This window comes from Somniosus microcephalus, chromosome 19 (genome assembly GCF_052327205.1).
Source record: "Somniosus microcephalus isolate GS21.2 chromosome 19, FLI_Smic_1.0, whole genome shotgun sequence".
NCBI lineage: Eukaryota > Metazoa > Chordata > Chondrichthyes > Squaliformes > Somniosidae > Somniosus > Somniosus microcephalus.
In genome coordinates, this window is record NC_141005.1 from 62,945,662 (window position 1) to 62,971,403 (window position 25,742).

At 44.6% G+C, this 25,742-nt stretch overlaps 2 protein-coding genes across 9 annotated transcripts in view; one reads left to right on the plus strand and one right to left on the minus strand.

Moving 5' to 3' along the window:
* The window catches only part of LOC147104525 (coiled-coil domain-containing protein 117-like), a 73,659-nt gene that overhangs the window by 21,402 nt on the left and 26,515 nt on the right, over positions 1 to 25,742 (plus strand). For 3 of the 4 annotated variants that reach the window (XM_085961894.1, XM_085961895.1, XM_085961896.1), the window contains exons 4-6: positions 1,257 to 1,511; positions 2,719 to 2,856; positions 5,185 to 5,422. In XM_085961894.1, coding sequence (XP_085818020.1) covers positions 1,257 to 1,511; positions 2,719 to 2,856; positions 5,185 to 5,395 — 604 coding nt within the window. In that variant the 3' untranslated portion in view covers positions 5,396 to 5,422. The remainder of the gene's footprint in view (positions 1 to 1,256; positions 1,512 to 2,718; positions 2,857 to 5,184; positions 5,423 to 25,742) is intronic. The other variant, XM_085961898.1, reaches the window with a different exon arrangement.
* The window catches only part of LOC147104526 (uncharacterized), a 127,260-nt gene continuing 125,002 nt past the window's right edge, over positions 23,485 to 25,742 (minus strand). For 3 of the 5 annotated variants that reach the window (XM_085961892.1, XM_085961890.1, XM_085961889.1), the window contains 2 exons: positions 24,714 to 24,935; positions 23,485 to 24,318 (listed from right to left, as the gene is read on the minus strand). In XM_085961892.1, the coding sequence (XP_085818018.1) occupies positions 24,259 to 24,318; positions 24,714 to 24,935 (282 nt within the window). In that variant the 3' untranslated portion in view covers positions 23,485 to 24,258. Of the gene's footprint in view, positions 24,319 to 24,713; positions 24,936 to 25,742 lie in introns of those variants that run through there. The other 2 variants (XM_085961893.1, XM_085961891.1) reach the window with 2 other exon arrangements.

Sequence of the window (25,742 nt, forward strand, 5' to 3'; positions counted from 1 at the left end):
TATATTGGCTCTCGGTTAAGCAACACTTCAATTTTAAAATTCTCATCCTTGTTTTCAAATCCCTCCATGGTTGCTCTTCCCTATCTCTGTAATCTCCTCCAGCCCTACAACCCTCTGAGATATCTGTGCTGCTCAAATTCTGGCCTCTTGAGCATCCCTGATTTTAATTGCTCCACCATTGACACCTCTGCCTTCAGCTGCCTAGGCCTTAAGCTCTGGAATTCCCTCACTAAACCACTCCATCTCTCTACCTCTCTTTCCTCCTTTAAGACGCTCCTTAAAACCTACCTCTTTGACCAAGCTTTTGGCCTAATATCTCTTTGTGGCTCGGTGTCAAATTTTGTTTGATAATGCTCCGGGACGTTTTGCTATGTTAGAGGCGCTATATAAATGCAATTTGTTGTTGGGGGAATAACGGTCGAGGCTGATTTCCAGCAGGAGTCATTCAACACTGATTGTGGGAATTCCGACTGTTTTTCATTCCATTTTCTCCCTGTCCCCTTCGTCCCTAATGACCCCTTCTGCTATCCTGTCTGAGATCAGCTAACTGAAGACAGACCAGTGACAGGGTCTTGCTTGGCTGTGTGGCCACCACAACACTGGCTGGTGCATTTTGCAGTCAAGCCACTTTGGGATGTGTGAGACTTTCTAATTACTAGCACTGCAGGGACCTGACATTTAGGATTGGGTGAGGCCCTCCTCTATCTTCAGCTCTGGTGAGATCGGTATCCTTGTTCTTGGTGGTGATCTGAAGCATTTGGGAGTTTTTTTATCTCCATCACTTCCCTCGCCTCGCCACCCCACCCCCTAATTGTCTCCCCTTCTCATCGTAGCAGAGTCTAGTCATGTTCTTACCCAGCATTTATACAGGGGTACGCATGGTTGACTCGATCAGGAGTAGGAACCCTAGCTGGATTCTTATTTGCCCCACCCATCCTAGCCCAAGAGAGCCGAGACCAATTGTAGTGTTCTAACTTGCTGCCTTAGTTGAGATTGGCTAACTCCGAACTTCTGTATGCGTGCTAAAGCATCACCTGGTTGCAGTACTAATCTATACAGCTTGGAAGTGAGCCTTTGACCTCAGTGTTGGTAACCGAGTGTCATGCACCTTTAAGTACTTGCAACTCTTTAGAAATTATTTACAAAGAATATCTTTGGTTTCCATAGGAATGAATGGAGTTGTTTCTTAAATAGGCTATCCTGTTGGCATTTGTGAGTTTGAGTCCTATTAACATTTTGCTTTAACTCTCTCCCAGTTCTCCTGCTCAAAAGAAACGTGTAACCGAGAAGATGCTGGACTGCCTGGTGACTTCGGTAAACATTTCATGCAGCTCTTGGCCTGGCATTCCATACCCCCAGGGAAATGGGGTATCTGATGTTGCCTCCACTTCTTGGCAGGTTGAATCTGCCTCACAGGAATTTAGGGTGGTCGAGAAGAAAGAGGCCTGTGTGGAAATGAAACCGGATCCAAGCCAAGAGGGACTGGAGACGCTGAGGGAGATTGAAAATCGGTAGGAGCAATCTGCTGGCTACCAAGAATGTTGTACTTGGAGGGTTTGGGTGGTTGTTGGTGGTCAGCCTGCGTGTTCCCTATTCTGCCTACTTAATGTACTTTTGTAAAGTAGCACTGCTGTGTGTGAGAGAGAGAGAGAGAGAGAGACTTGGTGAACTGGGGCTATCAAATCCTTCCTTGCACCATGAAGGAAATTGCATCAGTAATAAACTGGCTTGATTCTATGAAGCTTCCCAATAGCATTCCCAAAATCCATAACCCGGGTAAAGACCTGCGGCAAGAACAGTTAGGAGAGGAAAACTGGTCAATTTTGATGGGTGGGGGAAGAGGAGAAGAAAAGAAATGCTGGTTCCTGTTGGTGTGTTCCTTAAAGGTACATGAACCACAGTTTGAACCAGCTGGTATTTGAGCATCTGATGGTAAGAATATAATCATGCAATGGGCTGCTGTGAATTGTGGCCGTGCTTATGAATCCTAAGGGTTTTATTGCTGTTGACTGTTTTAAAATGATTAATGTTGATATAACAATTTGAAAGCAAAACAGGAAGTGAAGTGGAAAAATATATTTTCTGACTCTTGAGGGGCAGGGGGAGAATAAGACGATGATCTTGGAGGCCCGAGAGAAATCGCTGACTGCATCACTTGGGAGTTGGGGGGAGACTGACTGTGGAAACCATCATACCCTCCCTGCAGAGATGTTGCAGATCTCCTGAAATATTGTCCCATTTCAATTTATTAAGCATATTAAACAGTAAATATCTAGTCGAGCTGCAGAAGGGGAGAACAAAATGAGGATGCACATGTCGAGCACGTGGTGTATGCAGTCCCGAGCCTTTTAATAGTTTAGGAAATCATTGTTCTCAATATTGAGGTGGTGTGAGTTCGATTATTTCAGTCCAGTATTTGATGGGAAGTTAAGCTGCCGATCGGAATCACAGGTTTTGGCCAAATTTGTGATTAGCAGAACTGTTGCATGTAATTGAGCCCCAAATGTTTAATACTGGGGAGTCCTTCGAACTCCATTTTAGAAGCTACATGATTCCCAATCTCCATTCTCCTAGAAATGGTGGGTGCTACTGCTATGTTGCAGGTAGTCACAGATAAAGTTGCTAATAATTGCAGTTGTCGCCCTCCCCTCCTTTAGAAGGGGTTCAGTGAAACTCCTTGTTCTTTATTTGAATAATACCTATTTTTCCACTCCCCAGGCTTATTGAGGGAGATGATCCAGAAGCTGATGGAATTGAGATTTCGGACATGCCTGTGCTGGTCTTGTCCAACTCTCTCCAAGAAGAACTGAGAAATGGTCTGGAAGAAATTTTGCCTCGTAGAATAATGGAATCCCTGTAAGTGTGATCTACATTTTCCCCATTACACAGCATTCACCTGTCTGAAGGGTGCAGGATTAGGCAGAGTTGGGAATGTTTGTTTTTCTCATTCTCTTCCCCTTTCTCTTCAAATGAATGCTTCGCAGTCACTTTGATCTATCGTTGCCCCACGCTAACTATTTGTGTGGGGGGGTTAGGTGGCACAGTGGACTCTGAACTCTAATCTTATGCAGACTGATGAGATGCAGGGTTTCCCTCCCTGTAAAAGTCCTAAGTGAAGTGTGTCTGGGTCATTCCACAGACCAAAACGAATCAAATTGGAAGTCTTGCTGTGAGTCCAGAAGGATGGCTAATGTGGGGACCAGAAATGTTACAGTAGTGCAGTAGGGTTTGTCTTTTTAAAAAGCTGATTTGAGGTACATTGTGGAAGCAGAGCAGAGATTTACTCTGTATGTAACCCATGCTGTACCGGAGTAGGGATGCTAGATTGATACTGGCTGCCAAAAGACTGTCATCTCATTGTGGCGAAAGTAATTTAACCATGTTAAGGGTTAAGAGTTAAATCTTTTGGGATTGAAGGTTTTCAGGAGGGAAGGTAACGTATTTCATTTGCTAGAGAACAGCAGATAACTGAGAAAATAGACTTTTATCTGCAGTGGGCGTTGTGTTTAATATCAGTGGCTAGGGCATCTCAGTTAAGTGTGGAACGTGACATTACACCCTCTGTGCGATTATCAAGTGATAATGGTTAGTTGCGAAATGCCACTCTTAGATTAAGCATTTTTCCTCATCTATTTGTTCTGTAAGTTTACTTGTCTTAGTATCCAAATTTTCCTGAGGATAGTGGACAAGTCTGTCTGAACTCTCACCCTCTATCACTAAACAACAGAGTGATCGGTCTTTGCAGTCTGATTTTTGCTTAGGTTTCTAATGAAGACATGATTGAGTTTCAGTAATCTGCCCTGGCAACTATAACTTGACTAAGGATAATGTTTTATTTAACCCACCCTCCAGTTAACTGCATCAACAGAAAAACATTTTTCTCAAACCATTTATGTGGACCTGCTGTGTACTTTTTGGCAAAGGTGCCTATTCAATTTAGGGTTGCTGAAAGAACGTGGGGAGAATGACGGACTCATTAAATGATGTGGCTGCCAGGAATGGAATATTGTGAAATGTCAATCAGTTTGTGCACACTCGTCCTGGAATAGTAAAGATAAGATTTAACACAGAACCACCTTTTTATTGTATTTTCATTTCATATATGCCTGCGGATGCCTGCGGTGACCTGCTCCTGTTACCTTCATCCAGTGCCGCTCTGAAACTGGCAGCTAGGAGACGAGTGTGCGACTCAAAATGGTTATTTTACTTTTGTCCTTCCCACTGTCTGCGAAGTGCCTGGCCTCTGGTTGATGTTGTGGATAAGATCTGCTCATTATGGTGGGGGATCATGGGTGAAATGCAGTTTGCCCTCCATACACACTGGTGCATCTCATTAACATTATACCAGAACTCCAGCTTCAGAACAATCCCCATAGTAGTAGGACAAGCTTTCACAAGCCATCTCTGCATCTGTCCTCATGAAATTGCAGAATATCAAGGCCCTGCCTGCTGGGACCTTTCCTGTCTGGGAGCCACTGATTAAGCTTGTTTGTATATGACGGGGGCAGAAGGGGAGGAGATTCTTCAAATACTTGCCATGCATAGCACGATTGAGACACTGCAGAAGCTTTTGTAATCGTGTGTCATGCTCTTCTGATGCTGGTATGGATTTGATTGAATTCTAAAACCTGTAAGCACTGTTTGAGTGCACCTCAATATGTGCGCCGTATCACATTGAAGTTTCTTGTTGCTTTGGTATGTTTCCAGCACAAACAGCAGCTTGTTTTTGTGGCATATTTCGCAACAGTATGACTGGTGTCAGGCTAGTACAATGACTGGACTCCTGCAGTAGTGGGTTTTATTTAACTGGAGTAGTCTTCACCGTGTGAGCCAGGCTGAAGTTTGCCTTTTGTCAGTTCTGGATCTTTCCCGTCAGTGGGGAACAACAGCAGAGTGACCGACATTACTGCTCCTCGCATCCACTTGAACATGTGCGGAAGTGAATGTTCCTGCTCTAAAGTCTACATTGGGAGAACAATTCCAGGTCTAAGCTGCAAGCATCGTCACCAGGTGTGAACAGTACCCAGACTAGTGCCACCAGGAGTGAACAAACTGGTGTAAAAGGGTTATGATTTAAAGATGCACTTTTAAAACCGAATACAGATTCTTGTTGGCTTGCTTTGATTTAAACATGCAAGTTGTCCTCGAGCCCTCTAATTATTTGCCCTTTTTGTACCTTCTTAGGAATCGCCCATGTATGGAACTTGTTCTGTGGAGACCCCCATGTGAGCCTCTTTCAGATAAACTTGCAGCTTTAACACAGCAAAGACAGTCCAAGCATAGGCAGCCACAGTGTGATCCTGATGTATACAACAAGAGCACAAAACTGGATTCATCCTTAATGTGCGGTGATATGAATCTAACCAGCACATCTGAAGAGGACATGGAGCTTTAGAAACGGCTTACAGCACAGACTTGTGGGGTAAAAGCATTGTGACTTGCAAAAGATCCTCCATGGCAGGGTGTGGAGTATTTTCTGTTAAAGTTTAAAAGCTTTTTAAAGTGACATTTTGGAAGTTTTGATGCCCCCACTGTTCTTGCATAAACCAAACTCTGAAAAGTCATTGCTGCAGTCTTGTATAGTGTCTGTGTAGTGACTGCACATGGGGTAGCCTTTCTATATATTTTTAAGTCCGTTCCTATTGCAGTCAGTTGATCTAGCCCTGGAGTAATCAATCACAGTCTGTCCAATGTCAGCTTTTTTACAAGTTATGTGCTTGTGGGCAGCTTTGAGAAAATAAGTGCTGTAATTTATAATTCACCTGAGATGCTATTTGTTTGTTTGTTTCTATATAATGGAGAGGTGGGAAATTGGGAGAAGCATTCCAAGGGGTGTACAAGAGGTTTGCACAGTGTATATGGATATAGATGGAAAGTATTGTTCGAGTGTACTTAACATTGGGTAGAAACATTTTAAGATTGAACAGACTGACAAATGGGGAATAAATGTAAATAAGAGAATCTTTTAGAGAAATTGGAGAAAATGCAAAAAAAATCTTGCTCAAGAGAAATCAGTACTTGTAATCCAGTTAGTCTTTCTGTGCATACTAGACTTGGTAACCCACAGTAACTTTTGACACCTGGTCCTTATGACAGCAATGCTGTGGGAAATCTTGAATGTTACTCGGTGTTTGAGAAGAATCCCTCATTTAGTGCCAGCAGCTGAAAATGGCAACTTAATGTAACTGGCTCGGGCTTGCTCATTGAGATCCTTTTTCTTTTGGTTTTAACTTTCCAGGTATTTGCAGACCTGTCTGTGAGGCGCTGTGCAAATATCCCTTTCATTTATTGTAAAGCTGACTTGCAGGAGGATCTTTACTGGTCTTACAAACCAGTGGGTCTCAATATCTTTCTTTTGGTTTTATCTTCTCCCCCTTTCTCTTGGAACATGGGAACAGGAGTAGGCCATTCAGCCCCTCAAGCCTGTTCTGCCATTTAATAGCTGATCTGTATCTCAACTTCATTTACCCACTCTAATACTTTACCTCATTTTGTTTTTTTCTCCTTTGATTGATTGGATTTTTGGCCTGAAGCTGGTACTTGTAGTGCAGTTTTGTAAAACAAGAATGACTCTCTGGGATTGACTCAGTATTTGGTTGCCTATTTGAGTGTTAGCCAAAATAACTTGATGTGTTGGAGCACTGGCATTGACATCTAGGACCATGGAGGGAGGAGGTAATGTTTCCTTGCTCAACATAATGGCTGCCAGTGAAGATTACCTGTTGTATAACCAGCTGTTTCCTCATTGGAAAAGTGGAAAATGCACTCCTGATAGCAATAAGACAGCTTATCTCAAGCACCATACCTGAAAGGCATTTTTTTTTTACCTGTCCTATCTGGCTTCAGCATAAGCAAGGAGAGCCCTGTTTACTAGCATTAACATGCTGCTTGAGTTGTAAGTGCCAAAATGTTAACAAAAGTAAGGATCCTAAAATAAAACTGAGCAGAAGGACGCAGTCTCTGTAGGGGAGTTCCTGTTCTTTGGGGGCTAGCTGATGGTGAGTTGCTTCTCCAGCAGGTGAAGAATCTACATCTGGTAACTTGTTTGTGCACCTTTTCTCAATCAAGAGCGGTCTTGTCAGAGACCCGGACAGGGGAGCGAGGCAAGTCTAACCCTCTTTTCCCCTCCCCCCCCCCCCCCCCCCCCCCCCCCACACCCATCCACTCCCCACCCGCATGGTTTATGGGGAAAGAAAAACTTAAAAAGGAGTGGGAGTTAATTTCTGTGGAGGGGGTTTTCGAGAAGAAATTTCAAAGGGAAGGTCTGCTTATTAGTGAAGAGGAAGAAAGGGAGTCTGAGGCAAAAATAATGAGGGTGAGAGCCACAGAGAGAGAGAGAGTAGCAGACACGCTAAGATGAGGGGGCAAAAAGCATTGGATAATGCAAGACAAGTAGAGAGACTTTACGAAGCATGGGAGACAATTGGGGAGTCAAGTACAGAAGAGATTTTTTTACTTGTTTTTTTTCCATGAACTACATAGAATATAGAGCACAGATACAGGCCATTCGGCCCAGTCAGTCCATGCTGTCGTTTATGCTCCACTCAAGCCTCGTCCCATCCTTCCTCATCTAACTCTCTATCAGCCTAGCCCTTTATTCCCTTCTCCCTCATATGCTTATCTAGTCTCCCCTTAAATGCATCTATACTATTTGGCTCATCCACTTCCTGTGCTAGCGAGTTCCACGTTCTCGCCACTCTCTGGGTAAAGACGTTTCTTCTGAATTTCCTATTTGATTTTTTGGTGACTATCTCCTATTGATGGCCTCTAGTTCTGCTCTTCCTCACAAGTGGAAACACTCTGTGTCTACTCTATAAAAACCTTTCAAAATTTAAAGGTCTCTATTGGGTCACCCCTCAGCCTTCTCTTTTCAAGAGAAAAGAGACCCAGCTTGTTCATCCTTTCCTGATGGGTATAATCTCGCATTTCTGGTATCATCCTGGTAAATCTTTTGTGCATCCTCTCCAGTGCCTCTATCGTTTTTATAATATGGAGACCGGAACTGTACAGAGTACTCCCAAGGTGGTCTAACCCAGGTTTGATGTAAGTTTAGCATAACTTCTCTACTTTTCAATTCCATCCCTCTAGAACTAAACCCTAGTGGTTGGTTTGCCTTTTTTTAAATGGTCTTATTAATCTGTGTCGCTACTTTTAATGATTTGTGTATTTGTACTCCCAAATCCCTTTGCTCCTCTATCCCATTTAGATTCTTATTTTCCAAGTAATATGTGATCTCCTTATGTTTCTTACCAAAATGTAATACCTCACATTTATCTGTGTTGAAATTCATTTGTCAATTAAATGCCCATTCTGCAAGTTTATTAAGATCTTCTCAGCATTGACTATTCTCTTCCCCCCACCCCCCCCCCCCCCCCAAAAAAAAAAATTGGGGTCATCCACAAATTTAGAAATTGTGTTTTTGATTCCAAAGGCTAAATCGTTAATATAAATTGTGAACAACAGTGGCCGCAGCATTGATCCTTGTGGGACTACACTTTCCACCTTCTGCCACTCTGAATAGCTGCACTTTACCCCTACTCTCTGCTTTCTGATTTGCAGCCACTAGCTGTCCTCAGACTCCACAGGCTCTGACCTCATTCATTAGTCTATTATGTGGCACCTTCTTGAAGGCCTTTTGGAAATCTAGATAAATTACATCTTCTGCATTACCCTTGTCTACTCCCTCTGTTACCTCTTCAAAGAATTCAGTGAGGTTGATCAAGCAATACTTTCCCTTTGGAAAGCTATGCTGACTATTCATTATTGTATTTTTGGTTTCTAGATGGTTTCTCTATTTTCTCCTTTAGCAGAGATTCCATTATTTTTCCTATCACAGATGTTAAGCCGACTGGTCTATAGTTCCCTGGACATGTTCCATCTCCTTCTTAAATATAGATATAACGTTTCCACCAGTCCTCTGGCACTATACCTTTTTCCAATAAATTATTAAATATGTGTAATTGTGCCTCTATCTCTTCTCTAGATTCTTTAAAATGTGCAGAAGCAATCCATCCAGACCCAGGGATTTTATCCTCAGTTTGATTAATTTATTTAATATTTCTCTTTTTCTTTATTTTAAATGCGGTTATATCATTTCTAAGCTCATCTTCCGATGTCCTGTTCACCTGATCTGTCTCCCTGGTAAATACTGAAGTAAAGTAATTATTTAATATTTTGCTATCACTGCTGTGATTTTATCCTGTCCATCCCTTAATGGCCCTGTTCCCATCCCAACTTTCCTTTTTTATTTATTTGCCTGTAGAATATTTTGCTTTATGTTCTTTGATAATTTAATTTCATAACTCCTCTTTCCCTTCCTAATTGTTTATTTTTGACTTCTCTCCTAATCTCTTTGTATTCTCCCTTGTCATGCTCTCCTCTGCTCCACCACAGAAAGTAACCTGGTAGAATGATAACTGCTTACAAAGTCTGGTAGGTATGGGATTCTACACCCCTGCGAGTGAGTGGAAGAGAAAGTAAACACTAGTGGATAAGCTTTCTTTTGTAAATATGAAGCATGATGCTTATCAAAGATATATTTATATTGATACAGCTCCCAGTTGCACTAGTTGAGGTGCATTTATTTGTAGCTTTATAATTGTATATTTTTGCTATTTTTAATTCATAGAAATGAGAAATTCTGCATTTTTTTAAAGCTCTTGTGTTGGTACTTGAAAGTGACTGTTCTGGCATCTAACAAAGTGTGATCTGGTGGAAACGGGGTTATTTAACAGGATAAATAGTTTATTTGCCATAAATTGGCCTACCCAGTCGGTAAAAGGCAGAGTTGCACTTGTAGCCTGAAGTCAGCTATACAGGAACCAACAAATGATCTTGAGGAATTACTATGTTCTCTCTGGTCATTGCAGAATTGTATGGGCAGACCAGTGAAGGGAGATCTTGCTGCAGTTTGTACTTGGACATGCCTGGTAATGTTTGTAACTCTGAGGGCCGTTGTGTAGGGTTCTCTTGGTTTGCAGCAACAGTATGTGACTGTATTTCTGGTGCCAGGCATACACCCAGCTAACCCTGCCTTTTTAAAAAGTAGACTTAAAATATACAGTATTGGCAAACTAGGTGATACATCAAAGGTGCCATTTTTGTTGGTTAATTTTAAATTTGTTTAAATGGAGTAACTGAGGTTGAGGGTTAAATGAGGCTGATAGTTAATGTATGGGTCAATATTTGTGAAAGGATAAACTAGCTGTCAGAGTTTGTTGTGTTGAAGTGCACAATCCTATTCACGAAGGACATGCTGATGCTAAACTGTGCCCATATGTGGGGACTGCTGCCTTCAGGCAGTGCCTGGTGATCAATAAAGTGCACCGTTGTGCATTGTGCTCTGATTAATTCATTTTATTCTGTGTTGTATACTTTCTGGGTCTGAACTCTATGAATAAACCCAGTGTACAGAGTTTTTACCTTCATGCTTAGTGTTTGCTGTCTGGTTTTTAACAGTGAATAAACTGCCTGTAACTGGTCTCCAGTCTAATTATGCACTAGTGAATCTATCCTGTTGTGGCACAGGCAGAGATTTAACCAGGCCGTTCTCTTTTTGGCGTTGATTATTGCACAAGATGCTGCCATTAAACTAGATGCTCTATCAGAGAGATATATATATATGTAAAATATCTCACTCGCCTCGAGTTAGAAGGTTGTGTTTTTTTTATATTCGTTCATGGGATGTGGACATCGCAGACAAGGCCAGCATTTATTGCCCATCCCTAGTTGCCCTTGAGAAGGTGGTATTGAGCCGCCTTCTTGAACCGCTGCGGGGTCCGTGTGGTATTTTTCATCGCGATTTTTTTACTTGCTAGGCCATTTCAGAGGGCGGTTAAGAGTCAACCACATTGCTGTGGGTTTGAAGTCACATATAGGCCAGACCAGGTAAGGACGGCAGGTTTCCTTCCCTAAAGGACATTGGTGAACCAGATGGGTTTTTACGACAATCCGATAGTTTCATGATCACCATTACTGATACTAACTTTTTAGTCCAGATTTATTTAATTAACTGAATTTAAATTCCCCAGCTGCCGTGGTGGGATTTGAGCTCGTGTCTCCGGATCATTAGTCCAGGCCTCTGGAGTACTCGTCAGTAACAACCATTGTGCTACCGTTCAAGTCCTGCTCCAGAGACTTGAGCACAAAAAACTTAGGCTGACACTCCAATGCAGTACTGAGGGAGTGCTGCACTGTCCGGAGGTGTTAAACCAAGTAAACCGTCTGCTCTCTCAAGTGGACGTAGAAGATTCCGTGGCGCACTTTCGAAGAAGAACTGGGGAGTCCTGGCCAATATTTATTCCTCAATCAACATCACTAAAAAAAAATTTTTTTTAAATTATCTGGTTATTATCACATTGCTGTTTGCGGGAGCTTGCTGTGCGCAAATTGGCAGCTGCATTTGCTATGTTGCAACAGTGACTGCACTTCAAAAGTACTTAATTGGTTGCAAAGCGCTTTGGGACATCTTGAAAGGCGCTATATAAATGCAAGTCTTTTTATTACTAAGTTAGTCTGAAAACATTCAGCTCGCTTGACCATGAGGGTACCTCAATTCAGAAATACCAGCCTAGTGACTGTTGCTTGACTAAAACTACCTGTATATGTAAATTCAAACTGCAGAATTGACTCTTGCTGGGCACTACACCCAGCATTCAGGTGGTGTTGGAACATATAACTCTACCTGTTTCACTTTTAATTGTTTGTGTACATTTTGGGAGCTCCACCTGCAGTGTCATTTTCTGTCCATTTTTACAGAACAGTACGGGTGAATGTATATACAAATGGAGTCTAACCCAGTTTAAATTCTTTACCTATCGAACAACGGATACTTGGGGGTGATTACCGGAACCTAATTGCGTTATAGCCTGTACGCTTTGTTTATCAGAAGGTGCAGTCAGATGAAAAACTTGCATTTATATAGCACCTTTAACCTAGTAAAATGTCCCAAGATACTTCACAAGTGTGTAATCGGGCACAATTTGACCCCGAGCCCCACAAGATATTTCGACTGGTGACCAAATGCTTGGTTAAAGAGGTTGGTTTTAAGGAGCATTTTAAAGGAGAGGCAGAGGGGTTTAGGGAGGGAATTCCAGAGCTTAGGGCCGAGGTAGCTGAAGGCACGGCCGCAGATGTTGGAGCGATGAAAATCGGGGATTGGAGGAGCGCAGAGATCTGAGGGTTGTAGGGCTGGAGGAGATTGCAGAGATGGGGAGGAGTGAGGCCAGGGAGGGATTTGAAAACAAGGATGAGAATTTTGAGGCGTTTCTGGACTAGGATCCAATGGAAGTCAGAGTACGGCTGATTGGTGAACGGGACTTGGTGCGAGTTAGGATACGAGCAGCAGAGTTTTGGATGAGCTGAAGTTTACAGAGGATACAAGGTGGAAGGCTTGCCAGGCGAACATTGGAAGAGTCAAGGCTAGAGGTAACAAAGGCATGGATGAGGGTTTCGGCAGCAGAGGCGGGGGTGATGTTAAAAGATGTCTAATGAGCTTGGTGCTGGTGGTTGACGAGAGCACAGAGCACTTGGTTATACAGGGGTGCCAATGGGCAAGTCTGAATTACCATATCCTAATGCAATGGTACATTCCTAAGTCTGGCGTGCCTCAACTTAGCCATGTGCTTCTGGGCCTACAGTTATAGCTATGCCCCACTAGGGACGATTCGGAGTCAACAAATGGGGGTGACAGTGGTTTGCCCAGTGCCACCAATCAACTGCACTCCCCTACAGGAGGATACCACAAATACAAATGGTCTCTTCAAACTGAAAATGTATGTGTAGTTAGATAATGATTCAGTTTTCATCATCAACAAAGCAACCTGTATCCAGTAGTGCCCGCTGCTCGCGGATGGCCCTTAGCATATTGCTGGACACTGCATGACCCACTAGGCAATGTTGACGGGGCTGTGATTTTGGTGGTATTCCCCCTCCCCCTTTTTATTTTCTGTCCATAAATATAGTCAATGAACTACCGTCAAGAGCAATGGTCACCTCTGCCAATGCAAGCATCTTTTTTATAATGGAACTGTTGGTCCCATAGATTTTCTTCTATCTACTTCCTTGGGGGAATGCATCATCTCCACTTGGCAACTGCTCACATTGGCGTGATTGAAATGGGGAGCTCATGTGGCGAATTGCAGGCACTGCCCTCCATGTTGCAGTATTCCCGAGGGTGACCCTTGGGCAAGATACGGGTATGCATTACGGTCACATTCGTGACACTGATCTAATACATGCTGCAGAAAGTCGCCAGTATTTGTGCAGCAGCTCATTTAACTCATGGTGTAAGTACTGAGACCAGGCTTGCAGGCCAAGATTTCTTGAATCCTAAGCTATCTGCCTTTCTTTTGGCAATCTTTGCATACCCAAGTGTGACAGTTCCATATTTAAGTGTCGTTTGCCACCTGCCATGAGCTACAACTTCAAATCATTTTGAATCATTTTTGTGGACTGCGTGGTGAGGTTTTATGCCGAATTCTGGGTTTTTTTTTGCATGTATGAGTGTCAGCTGCTGGTACCTACTCTTGTCAGGGAGGGTCTGTGAGTTGTTGACAACTACTGTGGATGATTAACGAGAGTTACAGGAAAAAAACTTTCCACTTTTTACAGTAAAAGCACACATTGGGGAATTACACATCCACAGCCTGAGACTGGGCTCTGACCTCTCCGTCCTCGGCCTCTTGCACTGCTCCAACTAAGCTCACGGAGCAGCACCTCGTCTTTCGATTCGGCACTTTTCAGCTCTCTGAACTCAACATCAAATACAACAATTTCATGTCATAACCTCTGCCCCCATTTTGTTCAAACAGCTGCTGATTCTGCTATTCCCATTGACATCTCTTCTAGACCCATCTTTTGTTTCATTACTTGTCCGATTACCATCGCCTTTTGCCTTGTACAATCGTACCTTTTGTCATTTAATCTCTCCTGCCTTCCACCCTATCACAGACCTTCCCTTTTGTTCTTTCCTCCCCTCCCCCCTTTGCCTCTGCACTTGCTTAAAATCTGTTACATCTCTAACTTTTTCCAGTTCTGACGAAAGGTCGTCGACCTGAAGCGTTAACTCTGTTTCTCTTTGCCTGACCTGATGAGTATTTCCAGCATTTTCTGTTGTTTTTGAGATTGGGCTGGAATGGATGGAAAATCGCAAGCTATGGGGTGAGGGGAGGCATAATTTGCTACTCTTTGCCCCCCCCCCACCCTCCCAATTGGTGGGAGTGCAAAAGCAGCAAATCTCAATAATCATTCTAAATTCAAACACCGTTCACTTGCGAATAAATCTGGATGAGTAGAATGAGTAATAACTCATGCAGATGACCCTAGTAAAATTGAAGTCAATGGAAATCAGGGGGGGGGGAACTCTCCACTGGCTGGAGTCATACCTAGCACAAAGGAAGATGGTTGTGGTTGTTGGTCAATCATCTCAGCCCCAGGACATCGCTGCAGGAGTTCCTCAGGGCAGTGTCCTAGGCCCAACCATCTTCAGCTGCTTCATCAATGATCTTTCCTCCATCATAAGGTCAGAAGTGGGAATGTTCGCTGATGATTGCACAGTATTCAGTTGCATTTGCAACTCCCCAGAAAATTAAGCAGTTCATGCCTGCATGCAGTAAAACTTGGACGAATTTCAGGCTTGGGTGATGAGTGGCAAGTAACATTTGCGCCACACAAGTGCCAGACAATGACTATCTCCAACAAGCGAGAGTCTAACCACTTCCCCATGACATTACCATCGCCGAATCCCCCAACAACATCCTGGGGGTCACCATTGACCAGAAACTTAACTGGACCAGCCACAAATACTGTGGCAACAAGAGCAGGTCAGAGGCTGGGTATTCTGCGGCGAGTGTCTCACCTCCTGACTCCTTTGCACCATCTACAAGGCACAAGTAAGAAGTGTGGAGTGAGGAGCCAGCGAGGCCCGACCACAGCGGCAGACCTGGGTGTGGAGTGAGGAGTGAGCGAGGCCCGACCACAGCGGCGGACCTGGGTGTGGAGTGAGGAGCGAGGCATAAAAGCGGCGGCAGCAGCGAGGCCCGACCACAGTGGCGGACCTGGGTGTGGAGTGAGCAGCGAGGCGAGGCATAAAAGTGGCGGCAGCGGTGGACCTGGGTGTGGAGCAAGCGAGGCATAAAAGCGGCAGCAGCGAGGCTTACCAATTCAGCAGCGGGAGAGAGGTAAAAAGTAATCAAAGTGTGACGTCACCAGAAAGCAGGTAAGTGATTGGTTGGTGAGTATTTCTCCTTTTTTTTCCAAACTTAAACTCTGGTTTATAGTTTAAGCTCTGAGGTGTAGCGGGGACTGCTGGTAACCAAAAATTTAACTTAATTTAAAGGAAGTAAAGGGTAAGTCATGTCAGGACAGCTCAGCCCCGTAGTTTGCTCCTCCTGCACTATGTGGGAAAGCAGGGACACTTCCTGTGTCCCTGACGACCATGTGGAGGTAAATTAAAAAACAGGACCTCAAAGGTAGTAATCTCAGGATTGCTACCAGTGCCACGTGCTGGTCAGAGTAGAAATAAAAGGATACTTCAAATGAATACGTGGCTAGAGGAATGGTGCAAGGGGGAGGGATTCAAATTCCTAGGACATTGGAACCGGTTCTGGGGGAGGTGGGACCAGTACAAACCAGATGGTCTGCACCTGGCCAGGACCGGGACCGATGCCCTTGGGGGAGTGTTTGCTAGTGCTGTGGGGGAGGGTTTAAACTAAAATGGCAAGGGGTTGGGAACCTGATCAGGGAGACAAAGGAAAGGGAAACAAGGATAGAAGCAAAAGACAGGAAGGGGAAACAAGGATAGAAGCAAAAGACAGGAAGGAGAAAAACAATCAGAGAAATCAATGGTTTAAAACAAACATGGCCACAGTAAATAATAATTCTAAAAGGTCTAAGAGCATTAAAAAAACAAGCCTGAAGGCTTTGTGTCTTAATGCAAGGAGCAATCGTAATAAGGTGGATGAATTAGCAGCGCAAATAGAGGTAAATGAATATGATATGATTGGGATTACGGAAACATGGCTCCAGGGGTCCAAGGCTGGGAACTCAACATCCAGGGGTATTCACTATTCAGGAAAGATAGGCAAAAAGGAAAAGGAGGTGGGGTAGCATTGCTGGTTAAAGAGGGGATTAACAATTGTAAGGAAAGATATTAGCTCTGATGATGTGGAATCTGTATGGGTAGAACTGAGAAATACCAAAGGGCAGAAAACATTCGTGGGAGTGGTGTATAGACCCCCAAACAGTAATGCAGAGGTTGGGGATGGCATTAAAAGGGAAATTAGAGAAGCGTGAAATAAGGGCACAGCAGTCATCATGGTGACTTTAATCTACATATAGATTAGGCTAACCAAATTAGTAACAATACTGTGGAGGAGGAATTCCTGGAGTGTATACGGGATGGTTTCCTGGACCAATATGTTGAGGAACCAACTAGGGATCAGGCCATCTTAGACTGGGTATTATACAGTGAGAAAGGATTAATTAGCAATCTTGTGCGAGGCCCCTTGGGTCGGAGCGATCATAATATGATAGAATTCTTCATTAAGATGGAGAGTGAAGTAGTTGACTCAGAGACTAAGGTCCTGAATTTAAATAAAGGGAACTATGATGGTATGAGGCGCGAGTTGGGTAGGATTGATTGGGTAATGTCACTCAAAGGGTTGACGGTGAATAGGCAATGGCAAACATTCAAAGATCGCATGGATGAATTACAGAATTTGTTTATCCCAGTTTGGCATAAAAATAAATCAAAAAAGGTGACTCAACCGTGGCTAACAAGGGAAATTAGGGATAACATAAGATCCAAAGTGAGGACATATAAACTGGCCAAAAAAAGCAGCAAACCTGAGGATTGGGAGCAGTTTAGGATTCAGCAAAGGAGGACAAAGGGATTAATTAAGAGGGGGGAAATAGATTATGAAAGTAAGCTTGCAGGGAACATAAAAACTGACTGTAAAAGCTTTTATAGATATGTGAAGAGAAAAAGATTGGTGAAGTCAAGCGTAGGTCCCTTACAGTCAGAATCAGGGGAATTTATAATGGGGAACAAAGAAATGGCGGACCAATTAAATACATATTTTGGTTCTGTCTTCACAAAGGAGGACACAAATAACCTCCCAGAGATGTCGGGGAACATAGGGACTAATGAGAGGGAGGAACTGAAAGAAATCAGTATTTGTAGGGAAATGGTGTTGGGGAAGTTGACGGGATTGAAGGCCGATAAATCCCCAGGGCCTGATAATCTACATCCTAAGGTACTTAAGGAAGTGGCCCTGGAGATAGTAGATGCATTGCTGGTCATCTTCCAGAACTCGATAGACTCTGGAACAGTACCCATGGATTGGAGGGTAGCTAATGTTACCCCACTATTCAAAAAAGGTGGTAGAGAAAAAGCGGGGAATTATAGACTGGTAAGCCTGACATCGGTAGTGGGGAAAATGCTAGAGTCCATTATAAAAGATGTAATAGCAGAGCACTTGGAAAGCAGTGACCGGATCGGACAAAGTCAACATGGATTTACAAAAGGTAAATCGTGCTTGACTAATCTACTGGCATTTTTTGAGGATGTAACTGGTAAAATAGATATGGGAGAACCAGTGGATGTGGTGTATTTGGACTTTCAGAAGGCTTTCGATAAGGTCCCGCATAAGAGATTAGCGTGCAAAATTAAGGCACATGGGATTGGGGGCAAGGTATTGACTCGGATAGAGAACTGGTTGGCAGATAGAAAGCAAAGAGTTGGAATAAACGGGTCGTTTTCCGAGTGGCAGGCAGTGACTAGTGGGGTACCGCAAGGATCGGTCCTAGGACCCCAGCTGTTCACTATATATTAATGATCTGGACGAGGGAATTGGATGTAATATCTCCAAATTTGCAGACGACACAAAGCTGGGTGGGAGGGTATGCTGTGAGGAGGATGTCGTGAAACTCCAGTACGATTTGGACAGGTTGGGTGATTGGGCAGAAACATGGCAAATGCACTATAATGTGGATAAATGTGAGGTTATCCACCTTGGTGGCAAAAACAGGAAGGGAGATTATTATTTGAATGGCAATAGATTGGGAGAAGGGGAAGTGCAAAGAGACCTGGGTGTTCTTGTGCACCAGTCGCTGAAGGTAAGCATGCAGGTGCAGCAGGTGGTTAAGAAGGCAAATGGTATGTTGGCCTTCGTAGCAAGAGGGTTCAAGTACAGGAACAAGGATGTCATGCTGCAGTTGTACAGGGCCTTGGTGAGACCGCACCTTGAGTATTGTGTGCAGTTTTGGTCGCCTTATCTGAGGAAGGATGTTCTTGCCATGGAGGGAGTGCAGCGAAGATTCACCAGGCTGATACCTAGGATGGCAAGAATGACGTATGAGGAGAGATTGTGTCGATTGGGCCTAAAGTCACTGGAGTTTAGAAGATTGAGAGGGGATCTCATCGAAACCTATAAAGTTCTGTCAGGCCTGGACAGACTAGATGCAGGAAGGATGTTTCTGATACCCGGAGAGTCCAGAACCAGGGGTCATAGTCTAAGGATAAGGGGTAAGCCATTTAGGACTGAGATGTGGAGGAATTTCTTCACCCAGAGAGCGGTGAACCTGTGGAATTCTCTGCCATGGAGGGCGGTGGAGGCCAGTTCATTAAATATATTCAAGAAGGAGTTGGATATATTTCTTAAGGCTAAAGGGATATGGGGAGAAGGCAGGGACAGGGTACTGAATTTGGATGATCAGCCATGATCTCATTGAATGGCGGAGCAGGCTCGAGGGGCCGAATGGCCTACTCCTGCTCCTATCTTCTATGTTTCTGTGTGATGGAATACTCTCCACTTGCCTGGATGAGTGCAGCTCCAACAACACTCAAGAAGCTCAACACCATCCAGGACAAAGCAGCCCGCTTGGTTGGCACCTCATCCTCCACCTTCAACATTCACTCCCGCTACCACTGGCACACCGTGGCTGCAGTGTGTACCATCTACAAGATGCACTGCAGCAACTTGCCAAGGCTTCTTCGGCAGCACCTCTACCAACTAGGACAAGGGCAGCAGGTGCATGGGAACACCACCTGCAAGTACCCCTCCAATTACACACCATCCTGACTTGGAAGTATATCGCCGTTCCTTCATTATCGCTGGGTCAAAATCCTGGCACTCCCTCCCTAACAGCACTGTGGGAGTACCTTCACCACACGGACTGCAGCGGTTCAAGAAGGCGACTCACCACCACCTTCTCGAGGGCAACTAGAGATAGGGAATAACTGCTGGCCTTGCTAGTGAAACCCACATCCCGGAACGAATAACAAAAAAAAGTAATGAAGCTTTCATTTACTAAGCAACATGAGTACTTCCTCTGCTGGTCTTTGGATGTAATTTGGAGACACAGGCCTTACTTGTGGTGACACATTTACCTCGAGTCAGAAGATTCTATTTCAGCACTAGATCCTATAATCTAGGCTGACACCTCAGTAGTACTGAGAGTGCCGCAGTGGTGGCAGTGCTGTTTCTCTCCTGCGATGTTAAAGCAAGGCCCTGCACGTCTGTTCAGGTGGGGGAAGAGGTAAAAGATCCCACAGTACTATTCGAAGGAGAACAAAGAATTTCTTTTGGGGTCTTGGCCAAAATGTATTCTGCAATCAACACCACTAAAAATGATTGGTTAATCATTTATCTCATTGTAGAACCTTACTGTCTAAAGCTGCAGCCCTGTTTACCTACAAAACAACATTGACTGCATTCCAAAAGTAATTGCCTGTAAATTGCTTTGAGATGTGGTGAAGACATAGAAGGAACTATGCTCTCCCCCTATCTAATTAGGGTTGCCAACTTTTCCAGATTGGGGCATGAATCTCCCAAGCACTGCTGTTAGCAGCCCAGGAAAACTGTCCTTTAAATTTCTCGCCATAGCAGCAACCCCGTTCCCCACCCCCCGCCCAGTTCTGTGACGTCACCAGTTGCTGCTGCAGAGAAACCTCTGGCTTAATGATGTTAGCTAGCCCCACAGGCTTTCGCTTAGTTGACCGGAAATGGGACCGGCTATGGATTCTCATTGAAAGAACCGAGGGAGAGTGAAGGTTTTTGCAGAGGGCTGTTAGACTGAGATGTTTCTCCACAAGTGCCTACTGAGACCGAGACTAGATCATCATTTAAAAGTGAATGGGTTAAGTCATTGAAAAGAAGGAACAGAACAGGATGAGGGGAATGGGGTTGCAGGAGAGATCGCCAGCACTGGCGCAGAGGGCCGAATGGCCTCTTGTGCTGTAATTTCTATCATTCTATGAAAACTCTCCTTTATTGAGTCCGAGCCCAGGGAGTGGTTTAGAAATGTTGGGGCTGAGCTAAGCCCTGTGAGAAGTGCCCCAAACACCGAGCCCACTACCCTTTGTGTGATCTCTCTGTTTGGTTCAGGTCAGTCTATGGCAGCCAGTGTTATGTGAAGTCCAAGTACAGATTGGCTCTGAATGAGGCTACCAGTGCAGAGCTCTCGCCTTCACACGCAACCTGAATCCAAACCAAACCAGAGTCCAAAGAGATAGGGAGAGAGATGGAGTTTGTTAAAAGTAGCATTGTTTGACAGCATCTTGTGCAGTGCAAGGGGTTCTGTTTGTAGTTACAAGGTGAATATCAGTAGATTATAAGATGACTACTAATTAGAGCTAGGATATTGGGGCATTAGTCCATATGTAACTAGTAGTCATAGATGCAGTGAGTTATTCTATTTCTGTTCATTAAGAGGGGAATCTGAGTGTTCCTAGTAGTACTATTAGTTATTGCTGTAATTTCAGTGAGTTACTGGTGGAATCAGAGTTTCTCCCAGCTTCGGTTTCCTCCTCGCAAATTGCTCCCTGACCTTTGATTCCCCTCCTCGAATATACTAAACACTCCCATTTTCTGTCCCTTAAAGTAGCAGATAGGATTGTGTAAGTCTGGGCTCAGCGGTAGCACTCAGTTTTTGAGTCAGAAGGTTGTGGGTTCAAGTCCCATTCCAGAGATTTGAGGACATAATTTAGGCAGTACAGGTTGAGCGTCCCGAATCCGGCAACCTCGGGACCGAGGCCGAGCCGGTTTTCCCGGACTTCGGAACGTGTTTCTGATGTCCGAAAATGCCCGAGCCCAGGTTGCGATATTTCCGGACTTCGGACATCAGAAACACGTGCCGAGTCCGGAAATGCCTGGGCCCAGGTTGCGCTATTTCTGGTTTTTGGTAAGCCTCCCTCAGGGTGTCCGGATTCCAGAACATTTTACGGATTCCAGACCCCTGCCACCAATCGTCCCGAATTCTGGAACTCCGGATTTGGGACGCTCAACCTGTACTGGATTGGTACAGGACTGACCCAACTTTGTTGCCGTTGTGTTTCTATACCGACGATGGTGCTTTCACTTAACTTTCCACACTGCACACTGAAAGCAGCACTTTAAAGTCACATAGTCATTTGCTTTTCACTAACATTCTGATTGGCCTTAAAATTAGTGTGGGATTATCATCACCCCTGTACTTGCTGACTTTCACTGGCTCCCAGTTCTACAACGCCTCAATTTTAAAATCCTCATCCTTGTTTTCAAATCCCACCATGGCCTTACCCTATCTCTAGCCTCCTCCAGCCCTACATGCCTTTGAGATCTCTGCGCTCTTGCAATTCTGGCCTCTTGTGCGTCTCCGATTTTAATCGCTCCACCATTTGTGGCCGTGCCTTCAGCTGCCTAGGCCCCAAGTTCTGGAATTCCCTCCTTAAACCTCTTCGTCTCTCTACCTCTCCTCTTTTAAGATGTTCATTAAAACCTACCTCTTTGATCAAGCTTTTTGGTCATCTGGCCTGCTATCTCCTCCTGTGGCTCAGTTTCAAACATCTCTGATACAGGTGAAACTTCTTTACACAGAGTTGTGAGAGGATGTGGAATTCGCTTGCAAGGTTAGTGGTTGAGGCAGAACATTTTTCTTGGAACTGCTCCTGCTCTACTGCTGTAGCTTCACTGGCAGTGCACCAGAAACGCTGTTTATGCGCGTAGCAGGATTAGCACCGAGGAAATTCCCAGCCTATGTCAACATTCAAGATTAGGTTGGATTGGGGGAAATGAAGGAAAAGAGGTTGAAGAGATAGGGGAAGAGTGTGGATAAATGTGATTACTCTCCACATCAGCAAATAGTTCTAAACGCCGACATGGACGAGATGCACCGAATTGCTTGGCTGCAAAATTTGGATTGTTTGCGCCTCCTGTTAGCAGCTGGCGGGTGCACTAATGGCACGAAGGGGTTAGCGACTGGGCGCAGCGACGCCCGCAAACTTCAGTGCTGGTTTAGCGCTGACACGAACTCTTACCACCTGGGCTTCTAGTGGCTCATAGATGTCATCAAGTGCGTAGTGCCCCGGATGTGAAATTGACTTTCGCCCCTGCATTATCGCCTCGCGCGGACAATGCCAGCAAGAGGAGGCGTTCTGAAGTCGGATGGCTGCTTCGGGAGCGGTAATTAAAGGGAATACTTTTCAGATCGCTGCACCGTTATTATTTGCACCAGTCTGGTGCCTGTGCAAAGTTTTCACTCTTTCATTGTTGCAGGATGTCCAAGCCCTCCACTTTGTGACGATGTTTGGGGCTGTATTGGCAGTCGCCTTGCAAGACTGCAGTGCTGACAAATAGTTTCTGGTGCAGTATTGTCCCTTCCCTTTAAGCAAGGAAAACAGCCTCTGGAATGCACTGCAAATTATCGTGCTCCGATTTTAGCACTAAGAGCAGTGGTTAGCACTTGATCTCGTGCTCCCCTTCCCTCTTGGAATGCTACAACTGAATTTCGCGGGAGCCTATCATTAGCGCCTGGTGCTAATTTTTCTGATTTTGAAGTTTTAGTGCCCCAAACGGGGTTATAATAAATTTCTCCCCCTTGTTTGTTTTTTTCCTCTACTCTGGTAGCTCCTCCTTTGAGCACCTCACCCTGTTCCAACCCTCAACTCTCCCTTAAAATCCTCGTTCTCTATTGCCTACCCAAGCCCCGCGGCAAGTATCTCACTGCGATATCCTCACTCAGCCTCTGCACCAAGCGCCTCCTCATACTTGGTGATTTCAACTTGCTTTGTCCTCTCGGTTCACTGCCCTCCTGTCCTCCCTTATTCTCTCCCTCTATATAAACTCTCCTACCCATATTCATGGCTACTCTGTCAATCTTGCCATCGCCAGTGGCCTCTCTATTTCCATCGTCTCAATCACAGATAAAGCCATATCTGATCACTTCCTTGTATCCCTCACCACACATCTCCCTTCATAGTCTCTCCCGCCCCCTTAATAGTTATTAAGGCTTTCAACTAATTTTCACCAGCATCAAAAATATTAGAATCCTGCCCCCATCCAATTTCAGACTTGTGGGTAAGCCCATCATAACAGGTTGAATCAGTTCAGTTTTAAAGCTTCTGTTAATCCAAATGCAAGGCTTATTCAGTATAACTGTGAGCAATGGGACAGCTGCACTGTTCTTTGGTGAAGGAATAAGGAAATCAATATTAAATAACTGATTTTAATGTATATTCAAATACAGTTACAATTGTAGAAAATCTTGAGTTGACATTCCTCACTTTAATATTATACAGATACAGTAGTTTTGCTCATGATCAACACTACCTGCAATAGGTTAGCAGGATGGATTGCTACCTGGGCCCAGGATATACCTTCAGGTGGCACTGTAATAGACTGGCAAAGGTCGCAGATTACATACAATCTCACTCTGCAAGTGGATCAAGCCAAGTGAAATGCTGCTTTCTTCCCTGGCTTCCCCCCTTCCTACTAGTTCTCAAGCAAGCCCAAGAGAGAAGGGAAAAAAACCCAGACTATATTGCCTGCCTGACCTGAATCAGCTTCTCTCCTCCAGACTGGAGCTCAGCATTAGATCCCAATTCCAGTTGGAGGTATGGAGGTTGAACAGCTTTAATGGTGGCTTTGGGGAGATACTTAAAAAGTGAAAAAGAGAGAAGTTCTCGTTATACTGGACATAAGATTTGCAATGTCATTCTGAGCAGAATTAAACTTGTACTAAGCAGATACACACAATTGGCCATCCCCCTTATACAAACTTACAACAGCATGCCTTAGTATTCCTTGGGACAGTGCACAATCAGGTCGTGACATCATCAGTGTGCGACACTGTCCAGCTGCCCACAGTGTGACTGCGCTCGAGCTCAATGAGAAGCTCTGTCCGTTGGGCCAGGTGCACTGACAGAAGCCGGCAGGTCTCGTTCAGCGATGGCCCTGCTCAAGGTGTGGCCCAGCGCGGGTCACGAGGGGTTTACAAACATCACTTTCTGCTCGCCTTTCCCGCGAAGCACGAGAACGATCTTTCTGGTGTCACTCGGCTCTGGGGAGAGGAGAGGAACAAGTAAAGGTTTTAATTAAAAGAACAGATTATGCCAAGTCTGTCCATCAGTCAATCCTCCGCCAGTGGTAAGATGCCAAGCGCATGTAGCACCACCACGAGGTGTGGATGGCAATATTTAAATGGAGGCTGACCCAAAAAGGTCGCCACAGTTACCGGCAAGTCAAACTGGCGGGTGGAAGTCCTGCCCCACCAGACTTTCATCAGCATTGCTGCCTGAGAGGAAAGTCCTGGCCTCGACGCCAGCCCCCAAGTCAGTGCAGTATCCTGCTTGCCATTGCTGTACGAGTCGCCTTTAGTTAAATGTCCTGCTGGTCGTCATCTCTCTGCCAGTCCTGTATCAGTGTATTGTCCAACTGCTCATGTAACCTACTCACCATCTCTCTGTATGAGCTGCCAGCCTCGGCGTGCAGAGTGCTCACATCCTCTAGGCTGGCTCCGTGGTAGATTATGTTTTCTGCTCGGAGTTGCTTCACACGGCTCTGCAAGTGTCGGAGCAACTTCAGCGTCCCAAAATTCTGCTGTCTGAACGAGACCACTGCAGAGGAAGCCATTGATGGGGTGGAAGCAGACCGCAAATGAGAAGTTTCACTGTGTTCCTTTAAGGAATACAAACACACACCCATACTCAGTGCCATATAATTCTGGTTGACTTTGCCACGTGTGTATCTGTATCGATGTCAATATATATCTGAGGCAGTGGGCACTCAGGACTAGAAAATGGGCAGTGGCACCGCGGCCCCTTATTTTGGTACTGCCTGCTGATGTGAATGATTTTAGTGCTCAGCCCAGCACCGAACACGCTGCTTCAGGCTGTGTGCTCAGCAGGGGGCCCAATGTCGCTTCCCTGGGACGAAGCTGCATTCTCTTAAAGCAAGGCTGTCATTTTAGAAATCAGTCTTGAGCCCTTAAAGCACAACTGTCTTCAGAAAAAACCCCATTAAAAATCATTACATACGAGGCAGTGTCCAGCTCTTAAAGCTAAACTGCCTTCTGCACCTAAAAGATTTCATGTCATCTCTCCTCGAGATCTTTTACCAATGATTTTGAATCTATGAGCTCTGGTTATTGACCCACTCGAGAGGGAATAGTTTTTCTTTCTCTACTCTATCAAAACCTCTCATCATCTTGACAACCTCCATTAGGTCACCTCTTCACCTTCTCTGTTCCAAGGAGAACAGTCCTACTTTTCCAACCTCCTCATAACTGAAGTCTCTCATCCCTGGTAACATCCAGGTAAACCTCCTCTGCACCCTTTCTAAGGCCTTTACATCTTTCCTGAAGTGTGGTGCCCAGAATTGTCCACAATACTCCAGCTGAGGCCTAACCAGTGATTTATAAAGTTCTAGCATGATCTCTGTTTTTATATTCTATTCCACCTTTAAACATTTGTGTATATGGACACC